At 36.2% G+C, this 15,039-nt stretch overlaps 1 protein-coding gene across 4 annotated transcripts; it reads right to left on the bottom strand.

Annotated features, from left to right (window-relative positions):
• On the bottom strand, nt 1–7,341 carry LOC149025167 (uncharacterized). Of its 4 annotated transcripts, none has more exons than XM_089145393.1 (7): nt 7,119–7,341; nt 6,901–7,032; nt 6,467–6,690; nt 1,510–1,769; nt 1,003–1,093; nt 475–541; nt 1–392 (listed from the first exon to the last, which is right to left on the bottom strand). In XM_089145393.1, exons 3-7 carry the CDS (start codon nt 6,580–6,582, stop codon nt 339–341), a joined length of 588 nt encoding a protein of 195 aa, XP_089001519.1. In that variant the 5' UTR covers nt 6,583–6,690; nt 6,901–7,032; nt 7,119–7,341; the 3' UTR covers nt 1–338. The 4 variants fall into 4 exon arrangements, with proteins under 4 accessions (XP_089001519.1, XP_089001518.1, XP_089001521.1 ...); XM_089145392.1 differs by having other exon boundaries at nt 1,510–1,774; nt 7,119–7,340; XM_089145395.1 differs by lacking the exon at nt 6,467–6,690 and having other exon boundaries at nt 1,510–1,774; nt 7,119–7,338.
• Between the last annotated feature and the right edge of the window lie 7,698 nt (nt 7,342–15,039).

Here is a 15,039-nt window from a genome sequence, read left to right as displayed (position 1 = left end):
TTGTAACAAAAGGATTAAATTTCTCTTTAAATTTGGTAACAAAAGGATTGTTTATAGTACTGAAAACATTTTAAGGGTATCTTCATGCTACCAACAGAAATTTGGGGATAGAATCACCCGATCACCTTCCCTCTTTATAATAGGAATATACACCATGTTCACAAGGACCTGCAAACTGAAAGGTGGGTTCATAGTAGCATGTGAATAAAGAAAGAGTTAATTGTGAGAGAGCCACTATTTTCTGTCGACACCTAAGGCTCCAATGGCTGTTACAGTGGTGATGCATCATCCTCTTTTATCTCCAGCAACCTTCTAGGTGTAGTCCAGCTTTCTAAGTATCAGTCATACATCCCTTCTTGCTCCCATATGTCCACAAGGAAATCTACCATTTCCTGCAATTTGGAAAGAACTTTAAGCAGCCCATTAAAATAAATCACAGTAAAGAAATATGACTAGATGAAGCGGCACGCTTACCGCGAGAGGAATAGGCTGGGGGAAGGCTTTGTGGTTCCCAAGTAAACTGTCGTAAGTTGCATTCCAACTGCAAGGCCAGAATGTTTTTTAACCATGAACATACAGTGAGTGCTGATATAAATTGAAGGCACATCATTAAAGCTAATCTACTTAGGTGACCAACTTCCTAGTCCCAATAAGTGAGTTCACTGAGGTCCCAACTTTCACAGGAAGTAGCCATGTAAGATTACAGCATCAGACACTGATTTTCATTTCAGCAAAATTAGGAAGAAAAACCAACCACAGATTATCAAATTAGATCCAAATAAGGAGTGGGTTTAGAAAGTGATTTTTAATCGTTTTCCTTTCATTTTCTTAACCAAAGGGGAGAGAGTGATGCAAGGACAGAGTCACAGAGATATATTGTCTGTTACTGGATCCGAGAAGCCTTACAAGATGACAACTGCTTGAGACACGAAGAGGTGTAAAAGGTAATTGCAAATAAGATAAGCAGACAACCACACTCAGAGAAAACATGAAGCTACATACCTTAATCTGGGTTCCCGGACCTGCTGTGTCCGATTCTCAGGCCTCTTATGTCCGACCCACTGTTGCCTAGTTTGGTTCCAGAGAAGAAGACCTGAAAACAAAAAATTAAAACAATTTTATGACTTATGACTAGACCAAGAGAAGAAAGGGAAACCACCGACCATCTCAACTGCCAAGGGAAGTTATTTTTAAATTAACCAGGTACCAGACAAGTATTTCATTCATTCCAACCACAGGTTGGATCACATCCTGCAACAACCTAAAAGGAAACATAGAGTGCAAAACTCAACCTGACCAAACAACCCCAAGCATCCCAAGAATATCTAACGAATGTCTTAATTGGATCACTAGAGCAATTCAACCAGACTATGAGGCCTACAACCTTCGAGGAAGCAGATTCAAGGCATCTGCCTATGGTGCACAGCAAAATTGCAGCGTAGGTGAAAATCCTGACCATAGTTCTTGGTAATGTAAGAAAATACAAACAGCAGATAGATTAACAATTACCATGATTCACAAACTCAGGAGGGTTGCTTGAGCTGGAAGATCCACCATGGGGATCAAGCGCCTGTGTTGGATTTGACGTGCTGATTGATGAGAAGCTCTGAGACTGTACAGCACTTTTATCCATTTCACATGTGCTGGAGCTCCAGAAGTCTTCTGAAATGCTGGGCTTTCTTACTGTTCGGCCTTGAATCCTCAGTCCCTTTGATGGTTCATCCACGGCAATAATTGGTGCGGGCTTAGTACAGCATCCAAGACAACCTCTGCTCTGTTGCAAATCAGGTTTTAACCATATAAATGATTAGTACCAACAACAAATTTCCCCCATCTTCTATTCAAAACTTCCAGAACCAATATTTGCAGTAAAACAGAAAAATGAATTTCCACATGTTTTTTTTTTATAAATTTTCAAGTTGTTCTCTACTTCATAATCACCATACATGCACGTTTAATTTACTGCTAAATGTGCAAACAACAAAATTTCAAGAGCAAAATTATTTGTAACCATTCACTAACAGGGGAAGACGTCACCAGTTGGACCTCTATGATCAAGAAATATGCAATTGGTAACTAATGCTTCAAAAAGCACAATATAGATAAATTTTAGTAGGCAACAATCTCATGTATATTATGTAGCACCTGAAATTTCAACATCATCAGGACTCTTTCTTACTAGTAAAAGAATGTATTGAGCATTAGAATCAAGCAGCATATTGTGAAGCTAGATTTAAGAAACATCTTGGAGATGTATCAGAGGGATCCCTAGAGATGCTGGATATGCTCATGATATGCAGGAACGAGTAAAAGTAATGATTCCTAAGTAGAATATATATCCTATCCCTAAAGCATGCCGCTACAAGTTAAGAAGATCCAAATTCTTCCAAATATATTTATCTAAAACCTCAAAAGCAACTATAATATCAAGCCTATTACTAATAAGTATGAAGTGACAAGAAGCATACTAATCTTGGCAAGTACATTTCTCTAGTCCTTTTCAACTGGATCTTGACTCTTGAGTAATTTCAATTCTATTTGATTAAAGGATTTTAGTTTAATCCATGACATAGAGACAGTAGATTTCTTAACCAAAAACAGAAACACAATAGATTTTAAATTAGGTAGTATACTTTCCAGCAAACCATTAACAAAGACTCCTTGGGAACATTACCAAGACGTGGTGTGGAGTGTTATAAGGTGCACAAAGTATCAGATTTCACAAAAGGATTCAGGGACTCGGTGGCTATATAAGTAGTGTAATGCTTTCTAACTACATTTTTCAGTGAATTATTGCTGCCAAAAAAAAATGTTATTTTTTCAGTTGTCACCAGGTAGTTTTTAAACCACTTTGACAGATTATATATCAGTTCAACAGGATGAAAAGAGATAGTCAAGATTAATCACATGTGAAATTTGAAAATTCAATCAAATACTCCATTTTGTAATAGCACACGTCCCATGTATGTCTATGCATGTCTAGTTAAAAGTCTACACATGATTTTCAATAATTTTGTGAGGAGGGTATGGGGAGTAATTGTTCAGACTTGTAAACATTCTCATGGTTGGTTTAACAAGTAGGGGATTTAGAGGGATTGTGCATACTGTCCAGAGATGGTGCTAAAATAGGGTTTCGGTGGTTTAGGGGATTAGAAGTAGAAAGATTGGGGTAGATCTGGATCAAACTCACTGCTGTTGCAGGTGGCACTTGGCAGCAGCTTGAACTAAAATAAAATATTGCTCAGGAACTTGAAGAAGATCTTCTAAGAAGTTGAAGAAAACCTTCAAACAGAAACCCCTGGACTTCACACTGCTGCAAGGAGCAAGTAATCAATTATGTACAGTTCAGAAACAGGGGGTACCCTCTCCAACTTTCACTCACATCTCAATTTTCCTTATCCATTCCTAAGGATTATGATATCTATTGTGCCCTTTAATGGAATCCTTTCAGCAAAATCTGCAGGACAGGCTCTGATGAAACTTAGGCCTAACCTTGTTTACACCGGCAACACCCGCTGGTGGAAATTCTTCTGGGACTTACAAATCCATCCCAAGTTTAAATCTTTCTTCTGGCGTCTACTCAATGCAGGATTATCAACTAATGCCACTTTATCCAAGTGGAGCTCACATTCCCCGGAGTGTGGACTTTGTGCCAACAGTAACAAGACAATATGACATTTGTTCATTTCGTGTGACCAAGAGGATATGGGCTGCCGGACTACTGGGTCTCAAAATGAAGAACTTGATGTACAACTCCATTCTTGATCCATGTGAATCCATGCTAACGGACTGGAGGTTAAATCACACAATGAGGAAATGGCTAATTTCAACTTTCATCATCACATGCTACTTCGTATGGAAGGAAAGAAATACAACCATATTCACTCGACAAACACCCAAGCCCAAGAGAGTATTACACTCCCTTTCAACCTAGATGATGGATTTAAAGCTCTCACCATCAATGCATACCAATACCCAAGTCCCACAGGAGATTCCACTTGAAACTACCAATCTATGTATATGTGACAGTTTAAAATTGATGCACTCACCAATCTTATTATGTGTAGGGTACATAACACAGATCTAGACACTACACTATGGAGTGTGGGTGTAATTTTGGAAGGGAAAATCAAGTACCTTAACAAAGGGTTTATCAACAATGGGACAAAATTATAGGCCATTACCCACGGAATTCAGCAAGGAATCTACTATGCGAGGCAAAAAGGAGTTCAATTGGAAGAACTGTGGTGCAATGATGAAGGCATATTCCAAATACTTCCTCATTTGAAGGCTCAGAATTGGCCAATCAATCTAATCACCTTTTTGCTAAATTTAACTTCTTGTATTAACAATGTCAATATTAGTATGTTTAAATCCCCCACACTCAAGAACACTTTTGGCTGAATCGCTGCCAACGCTTCCACAAGAACTAATTGTATTATGGACGGACTAAGTAACTGTCTATCTTAATATATCTTTTGATGTTTTCTTATAAAAAATACATAAACACTAACAATTAATTGCAAATTAAGTTGAATGACAGAAAATCTGTTCAACTGAACTAAATTTATCTTCTTGTATTAACAATGTCAATATTAGTATGTTTAAATCCCCCACACTCAAGAACACTTTTAGCTGGATCGCTGCCAAGGCTTCCACAAGAACTAATTGTATTATGGACGGACTATGTAACTGTCTATCTTAATATATCTTTTGATGTTTTCTTATTAAAAAAAACATAAACACTAACAATTAATTGCAAATTAAATTGAATGACAGAGAATCTGTTCAACTGAACTAAATTTATCTTCTTGTATTAACAATGTCAATATTAGTATGTTTAAATCCCCCACACTCAAGAACACTATTAGCTGGATCGCTGCCAAGGCTTCCACAAGAACTAATATATTAATTGATGTCAATTAATATATCTTTTGATGTTTTCTTATAAAAAAAACATAAACACTAAGTCACTAACAATTAATTGCAAATTAAATTGAATGACAGAGAATCTGTTCAACTGAACTAACCCAAAAACAACTTAAAGAATAAATTAAGTGGAAAAAAAAAAAACTAACTAATCCCGTATGTAATCAAATTACCCATATTTCAGGCCCATACAGTGGCCTATTACATAGAGAACCCCTGGGATTGAAGGCCCAATATGCACAGAACACGACTCTAGACTTATTCTTATATAAATAAAGCCTCTTCTGGTGATGAACTGCATTAAATAGGCTCATAGAAATGCTGGTACTCTGGACAAAATTCTTTTTACCTTAAATAAAAATATAAACTTATAACAAAACACAATGTGGCTTATAGTCGTCTCATGAGTCATGATTTTCAAGACTCAATTTTCATGTTACGTTGATGACTAACATTTTGTTTTCAACAGAACAATTTTGCAACCGATTCTAGAAGGTTGACAACAAATACAAACGCAGCCATAAGGCCCATCACATAATCCACATGCAATCTATACCCATTTCCTCTCTCTGTTCGTCACATGAAATGATTTAGCTGCCCTTTGACGTATGATTCCAATATTCAAGCCTCATCTGTATGCTCCTAATGCTGCTTGCTTGGAGAAACCTATCCCATTTTTAAGACACCAAATATAGTCGTGAAAAGGCACGATAATAGGGCATAGGAATTCCCCTAAGAAACTATTGGGGCCAGTACACCAAAAAATTTGATAACATTTGAAACACATGAGAAATCACCATATAATTTCCCACCTCTCACACTCTTAACATGCAATAAATGTACTACTACTATTTTTGAGACTTCAACATTAGCAGCAGACACCATGCATTAAAAGAAAAAGTGCAGAAACAAGAGAACCACAATTCCCAATAAATTGCAAAATAAAAAATAAAATAAAATGATGGTAAAAAGATACTAGGGGTCAGCTTTATCTCTTACAGTGAGAAGGCTCTTCCATCTTTTCCTAACCATCTCCGTTGATAAACATATTGGGGTAAAACAAAACAGATCCCAACAGGAAACCATAAGAATTCTTCGGAAACAACTATCACGAAACCTCAACAGCCAGAATCAAAAACTCAGAAATTGAGGTTCCCTGATGAGGACTAATAAACTCCACGACTTAATAAATAAGGGTCTTTCAAGCAAGGAATAAAACTATAGGTCTAATAAAATTTATGATTCTTCTTATCATTCAAGTTCACCAAAAGTGCAAACTAAAAAATGAGATTAAATGACAAAGACTAACTTATTTACTTGTACTACTTCTTTTTGGTTTCCAGTATTAATAGTAGCTAACACCACGCATTACACAAAGTGCAGAACCCGGATTACCATAATAATGAATAATAATTGTAAGATCATCAAACAAACCAAAAAAAAAAAAACTGATAGGACGATTCAAACAATCTGCAGAAAGCTTAAAGGTAGTATAACGACACCAGGGGAAAGAGGGAGATCAGTTTTAATCTCTTACACTGAAAATAGAGTTCCATTTTTCTCTAAACCTCCCCATCGATAACACCGGGAAAAACACAACAGACCCAGCAACGAACCGTAGGAAATCTTTGAAAAACAACTCTCCACTCGCATCAACAACCAGCATCTAGAGCTCCAAAACTGAAGGTTCCTTTGCGATGGCTAAGCAAAGTCCTCGACCGAATAGAATTAACGGTCGTCGACGTCAAGCAAGGAATGAAACTAGAAGGGTCCAATAAGATTTACAGTCCTTATCATTCAAGTTCGCTTAAAATACAAGCAAAAATGAGATTCCATGCCAAAAACTACTATAATTAAACAAGCATAACATTAATACCCCTTCAGATAAACGATATTGAAAGAAACTTGCGCAATCTGCCATGAAATCGTCAAAAAGAGTTGTCGATCTACGAACTCAAATCGAAAACTTACCCCATGCAGGCGAATATCTGACCGATCCAAGATGCTATAGATTTATTGAGTAGCATTTATCCCCAAATCTACAGTCAGAACAACGATCTTCGCTTCGGCACATCGACTCTAAGAAGGCAATCCATAAAATCACTGCCGAAATAACGAAAATAAAACTATTAACAGATAAAAAACCGAAAGGAGACAATAAAATTAAAATTAAAATAAAACAGACAGACAATTAAAAGCGGAACCTCTGTAACTGCATTGAGTTTCGTCTTCTTCCCTCAATCTCAATCTCACCCCCCTCTCTCTCTCTCTCCTTCGAGAAATCGATTGCCCTCTGGTGAGGAGAAACCAAAGGGCTTTCCTTCTGCGTCTCACTCTACGCTAATTCTTCTTCTTCTCCCCCAGCAATTATCGGGAAGATGATGAGAAGAAAGCGTATATAATATATGAATATATAAACAAATAAATAAATAATGAAAATAAACGAAAAGAAGAAGAAGAAAAAAAAAAGGATTAGATAGTGTGAGACGGAATAATAATGCAGTAATATTGACAGGTTCCACTAAACCCGCTAACCTTGTTTCAATCCCAATCGCTCTCCATCTCTCTTTCGTCCGAGTCAGCAATTTCTGTTCGCTAATTACTTCGCTTATTATTCTGATTTACGACTTTCCATTGGCCTTCAGGGTGTTCCCACCCGTTAAAATGGATGAGGATTACTAGCTGGCATTAAATTAATTAAGTAATTATATAAAATTGGATGCCCATGAGGCACACGATTCGCAACCGCCCCGCTCCATTTCGGGTCGCGTGTAACGCATGTGCTGGGTCGAGCCTGTATCTTCTACTCAACTCAGTCAGTATGAAATTGCTTGGGTGCCGCACATCAATCGCTTAGGCTGCTTTGTTTACAAAGGTGTGGTGTGAGAAAAAACATGCAGTCCCATTTTAGGATTTAAGTGAGAGAAGAAAATGAGAGGAAATGATTTGGTGAAAAAGTGATAATGGTAAGTCCCACTTTTTACTTTTACAAATTTTTCTATAAAATTCCACAAAATTTGTGGGGTTTTAAAATGGTTTGGGTTGGTAAAGTTGGATTGTCATATCACCAAACAAGTTTCCTTGATTAGGGAGCTTGTCTCTCACTTTTCCACCCCAAACAATCAAACAATCTAAAATTTTGGGATTTAAGGGAAAAATAATAAATCTACACTTTTTTCAAGAATTTCCCCACCCCACTTTTATTCTAGCAAACAAACATAGCCTTAAGGTGGTGATTGAATTGGGGTTGAGATTTCGACCTCGATCTTTGGTTTTGCAAAGTTGCTTTGAATCACTTATACGAAACGAACGGTTGAGATCAAACTCTTGACCCTCGTTTCAATCTCCATAGTTTGTACGTTTCTGAGCATTTAATGTGCTGCACTAAGGTTGGACTCGCTTATAAAGAATAAACTCTTCTTATACTTTTCTACCACACAATAAGGGTGAGACTACATATCAATACTAATAAAATGAATCAAATGTAAAAGCCCAATGGACTTCATGTGGGTCCCCTTCTAATATGCCTAGAGAGAGGTGAGAGAAGCATAGACCTCTAATTTGGTAATTGAGGCCGATTCTAAATGCGTCAACCCGAGAATCGACACTTGAATAAATAGACCAATTCCAGTTTAACACTTAATAGTTCAATTCTAATTTCGAATCCTTATGGTATAACTCTTTTCTATTCCAAAAGGAATCTACTAATTCTTATTGATATCTTTCATGGACGGTTTATAATAGACCTGCGTAGGTCAACCAAAGAAGAATCGAACTGATCAAACCTTGGTCAGACCACAAATAAAACAAAAGCACTAAGCAACATGTACATTTGCTCTTAAAGTCCATATTGGATTCTATAATTACAATCCAAATAATACTCTTTTTGAGGATAAGATTTTTCTCCCCAAGAAGTTAGCAGCAATTATAGAGTCCATTCAAACTTCAATACTGTACAATTAAAATAACTCTATTAAGATCTATAAATACTCACACCATCATCATTATCAGAACTCACTTTTGGGTTACTCTCTTTAGCATTGAGAGCTCGACAAATTGTTTTCTTCTCCTAAAGTTATGAGCTTCTACTAACTCGATTGTCGGAGACATTCTCAACCAACCCAGTCAAGCACTTTTTTTTGTAGATTATTCACTTGTGCTGTGGAACGGATTTTTGGAGCAACCATATCTACAAAAGCAAGAAATTCTTTTAATATTTAATTGACAAGAAAAATTAGTTTGGACAAAGAGATTAATTTGTGTGGTCCATGCATGATACACCACAGGTAGCAGACCTATTAGAACATTTGTATGGGCATTGAAATTGATAAAATTATTTATAAAAAAATTTGTCATAATATTATGTGCTTTTTTTTTTGTAATGATATTATGTGCCATTACGTCTAGGTGCAAAAACCACATAATCAAGCAATGTTTTTTGTCCTTATTTATTATGAAACGAGAGATCATATTTTGAGTGTTACCTTTGAGATTACGGATTGAATTTCTTGTCTTACGACAGAGCAATATAACATACACTACCTCCTTTATGGTTAGGGTATTATCTATATTGGAGGGAATTTGAAAAGGGGTTGATAGCAATTATAGTATTTATATGATGTTAAAAGAGTTTTGTCTGGCCTATTTTCGTTCCTTGGCTTCAGGAGTTATGCTCTCCAGTTGTCTAGGCTGTTTCGCGGGTTGTTTTTTTCTTTTTATCTTTCGGTTAATGAAAATTTCTTACAAAAATAAAAAATAAAAGAGTTTTGTCCAAAAATAAATAATATTAAAAGAGTATAAATATTTATAATAAGCTTTGACTCACAAACCTAAACAATCAGGATAAGAGTCATAAGACTAGGTACAACCTACACATTCACGTCTTTAAATATTTTTATCAAAGACCATTACAAAGAAAAAAATATATTTTTTAAAGAAATATAATTTTTTTTAGATAATAAAAGTGACCTTTTATGTTGACAATTCCATAGAACTAGGTACAACCTACACATTCACGTCTTATTCAATGGTTATACGATCACTTCATTGGTGACGATGTGTTAGTTAATATATGCCGGTTTAGTCTAATCACAACCATTTATTATTTCTAGGTTAAGTGAAACAAATGATTATATCAACAAAATGATCGACCATCGACTGCTGTTTTCCAAATAATTATCAGCGTGATCCAATCCCGATTCTCTAGTATCAAAACTTTTTTGGTTGATTCACCTCATCATCGAGCTTTCTTTGCTTGATGGAATATTCTAGTTAACTTCGCATTCAATCGGGACATCATTCACTTTTGGCTAACCCACAATCTAGAGTTGTTCTTATTAACTGTGACGAATCCTTGCAGAGAGATTTTTGTGGTTAATAGGGAAAGACTCTAATGGTGATGTTGTATTTGCTACTGGTGGTGGAATGAAGCACATAACTATTCTTCAGAGTGAGAGGATTGCCATTAGGAGTGGTTTGCTTTTGCTTCTCAAATGAGATTACCCTATGTCATCATTCAATCTAATTTGTTGGTAGCCATTAACTTTATTTTGGAAACCTATCAAGCTCATTGGTCCACCCCCGAAATCTTCGAAAACATTCTTGATTTGAAAAGTTCTTTCAGTAAGTGTGCAATACGTATTAAGTTAGGAAGACCAATAGGCTGTGTTGATTTACTCACAAGGCTTCTTAATGTTGAACAAATAATTGATTTTGACCCTAGCATACTTTTTGACCGCCTTGCCCTCTTTGTTCATGAAGAGAGACAAGGTCGACGTTTCTACCAAATGTAACACTCCCTTATATTCAATACAAGTCTTCGTTTTCTCCACAAAAAAAAGAAAGCCTAATTTTCAATTACAATTTTCCTTAAGATATTAGAATACATTCCATATATAAACCAAATCAGAAATTATTTTTGTACAAACAAATTTTCTGATATTTGGTCTAATTATTTGGCATTTCAAGTTGTTGGATAGATTAATAAAGCTTTATGTATAAATCAACCTGGATATTCAATCCAATCATGGGTACATTTTCTGGTTCATAATTATATAATTAGTTTTTTTATTTGTTAAGCTCTTGTATTTCCAATGAAATGAATGATTGGGTTTCCATAGGGGATGCATGTAAATTATACAATCCTTTTTTTTTTTTTTTAAATGTAAATTATAGATTCGACAACTACACGATTAGATTTCTGGGCCATCCTCACAACCTCTACCATTGAAGGTGATACCCTGTTAACATTTAAAAACTACAGAACCCATGCATCAACAAGGTTTGAAAAATCACAGCTTTATTGGGCATGGGTCATCATCAAGATCAACCTAAATGGTTCCTTCAAGTGTAGTTGAGGGTGATAACTGATAGAATGGCCTGGAATCCAAGAGATTTGAAGCAATCATCCCGTTCTATCATCTCTCTTACCTAAACCTACTACTAAGGTTTCGTCTCTACCTATAATAACTATTTAGGTGAACGTTACAAGGACAACACAAAACTCTAATTATTGCATATTCCCTTCTCCATGCTCCAACAATGGTTTGTTAATCAAGCCATAGAAGCATCTACTAGTCTTACAAAATCCAATGTATCACAGACAAATCCATGTAATTGTGTTAAGTAGCTTGAGGCTAACATTTCTCTGTCTTACTGTTTTCTTGAGGGTTCAGAATATGCAGTTATGCTTTTCCTCTACCCATGCTCAATAATCATAAAATGATAGGCGAATTTTCAGAGAGGACCGTTGCAATTTTTCATCTAGTCCTCCAGAATCTTTACCAAATTAATGGTTTCTTTTAGAGAGTGGGAAAAGGTGGGTGGTCGACAGTTGCAACTTTTCTTCTACTAGTCAAGAATCATATTGGTGAATTCTTTTTTCAGGGGATGAGGCGGAAAAGATAAACACCAACAAAGAATCTTACATTTGAGTTAGTTTTGACCAATTTCCCACCTCATAAAAAACTTTCTCAAATTATCGCTCACCAGAAAAATCTGACAACTTTCATGCACTACTGATTATTATATTTTTTTCACATAAAAGGAAGAATGTGGTCTACCATGTTCACAGTTGCCTGATTCAGAGAAGAATCAAGTCTGTGAAATGCTAAGATGATTGGAAGACAGTCAAATGACACCACAAACCACCACCACATATAAGACGACTGACAAAGCCTTAGCATTTTGCAACATGAAACATCCATGAAAAACTCTTTTTGTGTCGATGACCAAGAACAGCAAGTGACAACAACAGAAAACCAACCTCAGAGGGGTTGCTGGCTATGTATATCATAAGATATCAGTGTAGGTAATCAGATGTAAGTCATAATCCTGGCAGGAAATATCAGTTAAGCACTCTACTAATGTTAATATATATTATAGTAAATTCTAAATAATTTATTTTATGAAAAGCACATGATGAACAAGTTGAATCCAAATCCGTAAGTCCAAGAATAAAAAAATCACAATTGGAAGACTGGGTGGTAGGATGTCAAAGTTGAAAATAAAATCAGAACTTTGAAAGCCAGCCGTCTTGCCACATGAGTCTTCTTGGCTTGATATGAAAAGTGGTGATAGACCCACCCAGGCAGCCAAGATCCATTCATGTACCTGTTAGTCCCTATAATGGTTTAGAGAAAGCTACCAAATTGTAAAGTAATAGCACAAAAGGCAATTAGGTAATTATCAGACCCAGGATATTCATTAATATTTCAGGACTATTAAAACAACTTTCTTTACCTCTATTAAATCCAACCCTTTATCAATTTAATCATTCAAGTATCCAACACCACTAACTCCTGACACAGAGATGGTGGAGAAGGAAAAGATTTTGCAAGAGTGCAGTAAAGAAGCAACTACCCAGTTGGACATTGACCCATGGAGAAACCCCATACCAACTACTAAGGAAAATCAACAAAATGAAAGCAAGTCGCAACAAGTAAGGAATAACAGTATTTCCACCAACACTTTAACAACAACTGAATCTGTAAACTTGTCTCCAGATCAACTTACCACCAATACTTCCCAAAATGGAGTCAGTCAATGATCACTTGTCCTGTTTTGGCAGAAGGGATGCCAAACCCGCCCTCCAGCCATAAATCAGAGGTTGCCCTTGCCTTTTGGGAAGGAGAGATGCGAGGCCTACCCCTGAGCTGTAGCTTGAAGAAGTCTCCTGTTTGGTATGCATTTCAAGCATCCTGCCATCAAAATACCTAATTAATATTGATGCTAGAATTGAAAAGACAGAACAAATTGTCTTCAGAGAGAGCTTCAGCAAGAAACCTAATGGCTACAATATTTTCTAGTCTCTCCAGCATGGTAGGGGATTGTGATGTAGACAAGGCATAGCTGCTCTTCAATCCCGACCACCCATACATGCAAGTGTATTGCTACAGATGTAGTAAAAAGATGATGGAAGTTCTCTCTAGACCATTATAGTGTACTAACTTATTTCCTAAAGAGTTGAGGAGGATTCTAGGTGTTGACAGTTAACATCACAGCATGGCCAAGATATTGTGGATAATCTTGGTCATGTGCAGTTCAGAAATTGCCTAGTATAGATTACTTTTTATTTTCCTTCTTGTTTGGTTGACACGTTATTTCCTTAGGAGAGTCTCCTTTTTAGTAGATACAGGAGACACTATCTCATACAAAGGGTCATGCCCAAGCTTGGGATGTCCAGACAGTGTTGCCGACAGGGTAATGGGCTGCAGTTTACCTTGGGGCATGAATCAAAAGATTGGGCCTTTTATTATTTTGCGTTCATGATAACAGGCTTAATTAATAAGTCATTGCAGTGTGGATGAAGTTAGTAAACCAGATTACTAGTGTTTTTTTTCCTTTTTTCCTTGTGGGTTAAAAAAAAACAAATTACTAGTTAGTTTAAGGCAAGACTAGGATAATAAATTTAAGAGTTCAGTTACAAGAGGCATGCGAGAGTGATCACAAATCCTTTCAAAAGTCAATTTAGGAATTTCAGGTCTTTATAGAAGTAATATATCCCTAGCAATAAAGAAATTTTGGTCTTTTTTTTTTTTTTTGGGTCAAACAATAGGTTTGCTATTCTTGAGCACTGCGTACAGGATTGGAATCTCATACCTGATTCCCTTCTTCAAAAATATATTTCATAGTTGTAATCATATACCCTCTTCTCTTCCATTCTGCTTCTTAAATTTTCTTGCTTCTTTTTTTCTTGATTCAACATCAGGTGTAACCCCTTTTTTGATTCTATCTTCAGTTTGCTGGTTTGGTCATCTTCATTATTCTAATCTACCTTCATCCAGTTCTTGTCCATGCACTGTCCTATAGCTTCTACATGGATCTTGGTATAATTGTAGTTCTCTTTTCAAGAATATGTTTTCTCCCTATAACCCAAAACACATTTATTCATATCAGAGCCTAACATGGCCATGGAAACTTAAGGTTATCAAGAGTAGAGCTCACTTGCACGATGGAAGAAGAAATGCTGTTTTATTCATAGAAGAAGAGAAGTCAGAATTTATTTATTTTTTTATACGCCGGAGCTGCTGACTGAAGATAAATAAGATCATCATTGTACTTCAAATAATAACCATAATAAAAAAAATACAAATAAATGAATAAATAGTTTTTGGGAAAAAAGCCACAGAAAATGTGTGCAGGTTACAAGATACATACGCAGGAGGCGGTGGACCTTCGTATGCAAATGTTGATAGTCCTTGCCGTTGCTTGTGCTTTGGATTAGACGTGCATAGCACATATACTCTTCCACGGCGTTTGACTGTCCTACAGAACTCACACATTTTCTTCACTGATGACCTCACCTTCATGACTACAGATCAAAGAGAGCAAACCATCAGCTATTGTTCCCACCCCCCACCCCCAAAAAAAAAAAAGAAGGAAAAATTAAATTAAATCAAAAGTCACCACTTGGCACTAAGAATCTAACAGAATAGTATAGAGATGGCAGTACAGTAAAAAATGATGACCCCACTGATGCTGGTAAGAACCAATAACAACTTTCTTAAGAACTACTTAAGAGGAAGGAGGGGGGGGGGTTTACAGAATCACTAGAAAATCCTATCACCAAACTGTGGGGTATTAAGGCCCCTATCGATACAAATTGAGTTT

Source organism: Hakea prostrata, chromosome 2 (genome assembly GCF_041222555.1).
Source record: "Hakea prostrata isolate BN-2017 chromosome 2, UWA_Hpros_2, whole genome shotgun sequence".
NCBI classification, from domain to species: Eukaryota; Viridiplantae; Streptophyta; class Magnoliopsida; order Proteales; family Proteaceae; genus Hakea; species Hakea prostrata.
The sequence above is the reverse complement of the archived record's forward strand: the minus strand, read 5'-3'. Positions and strand labels throughout refer to the sequence as shown.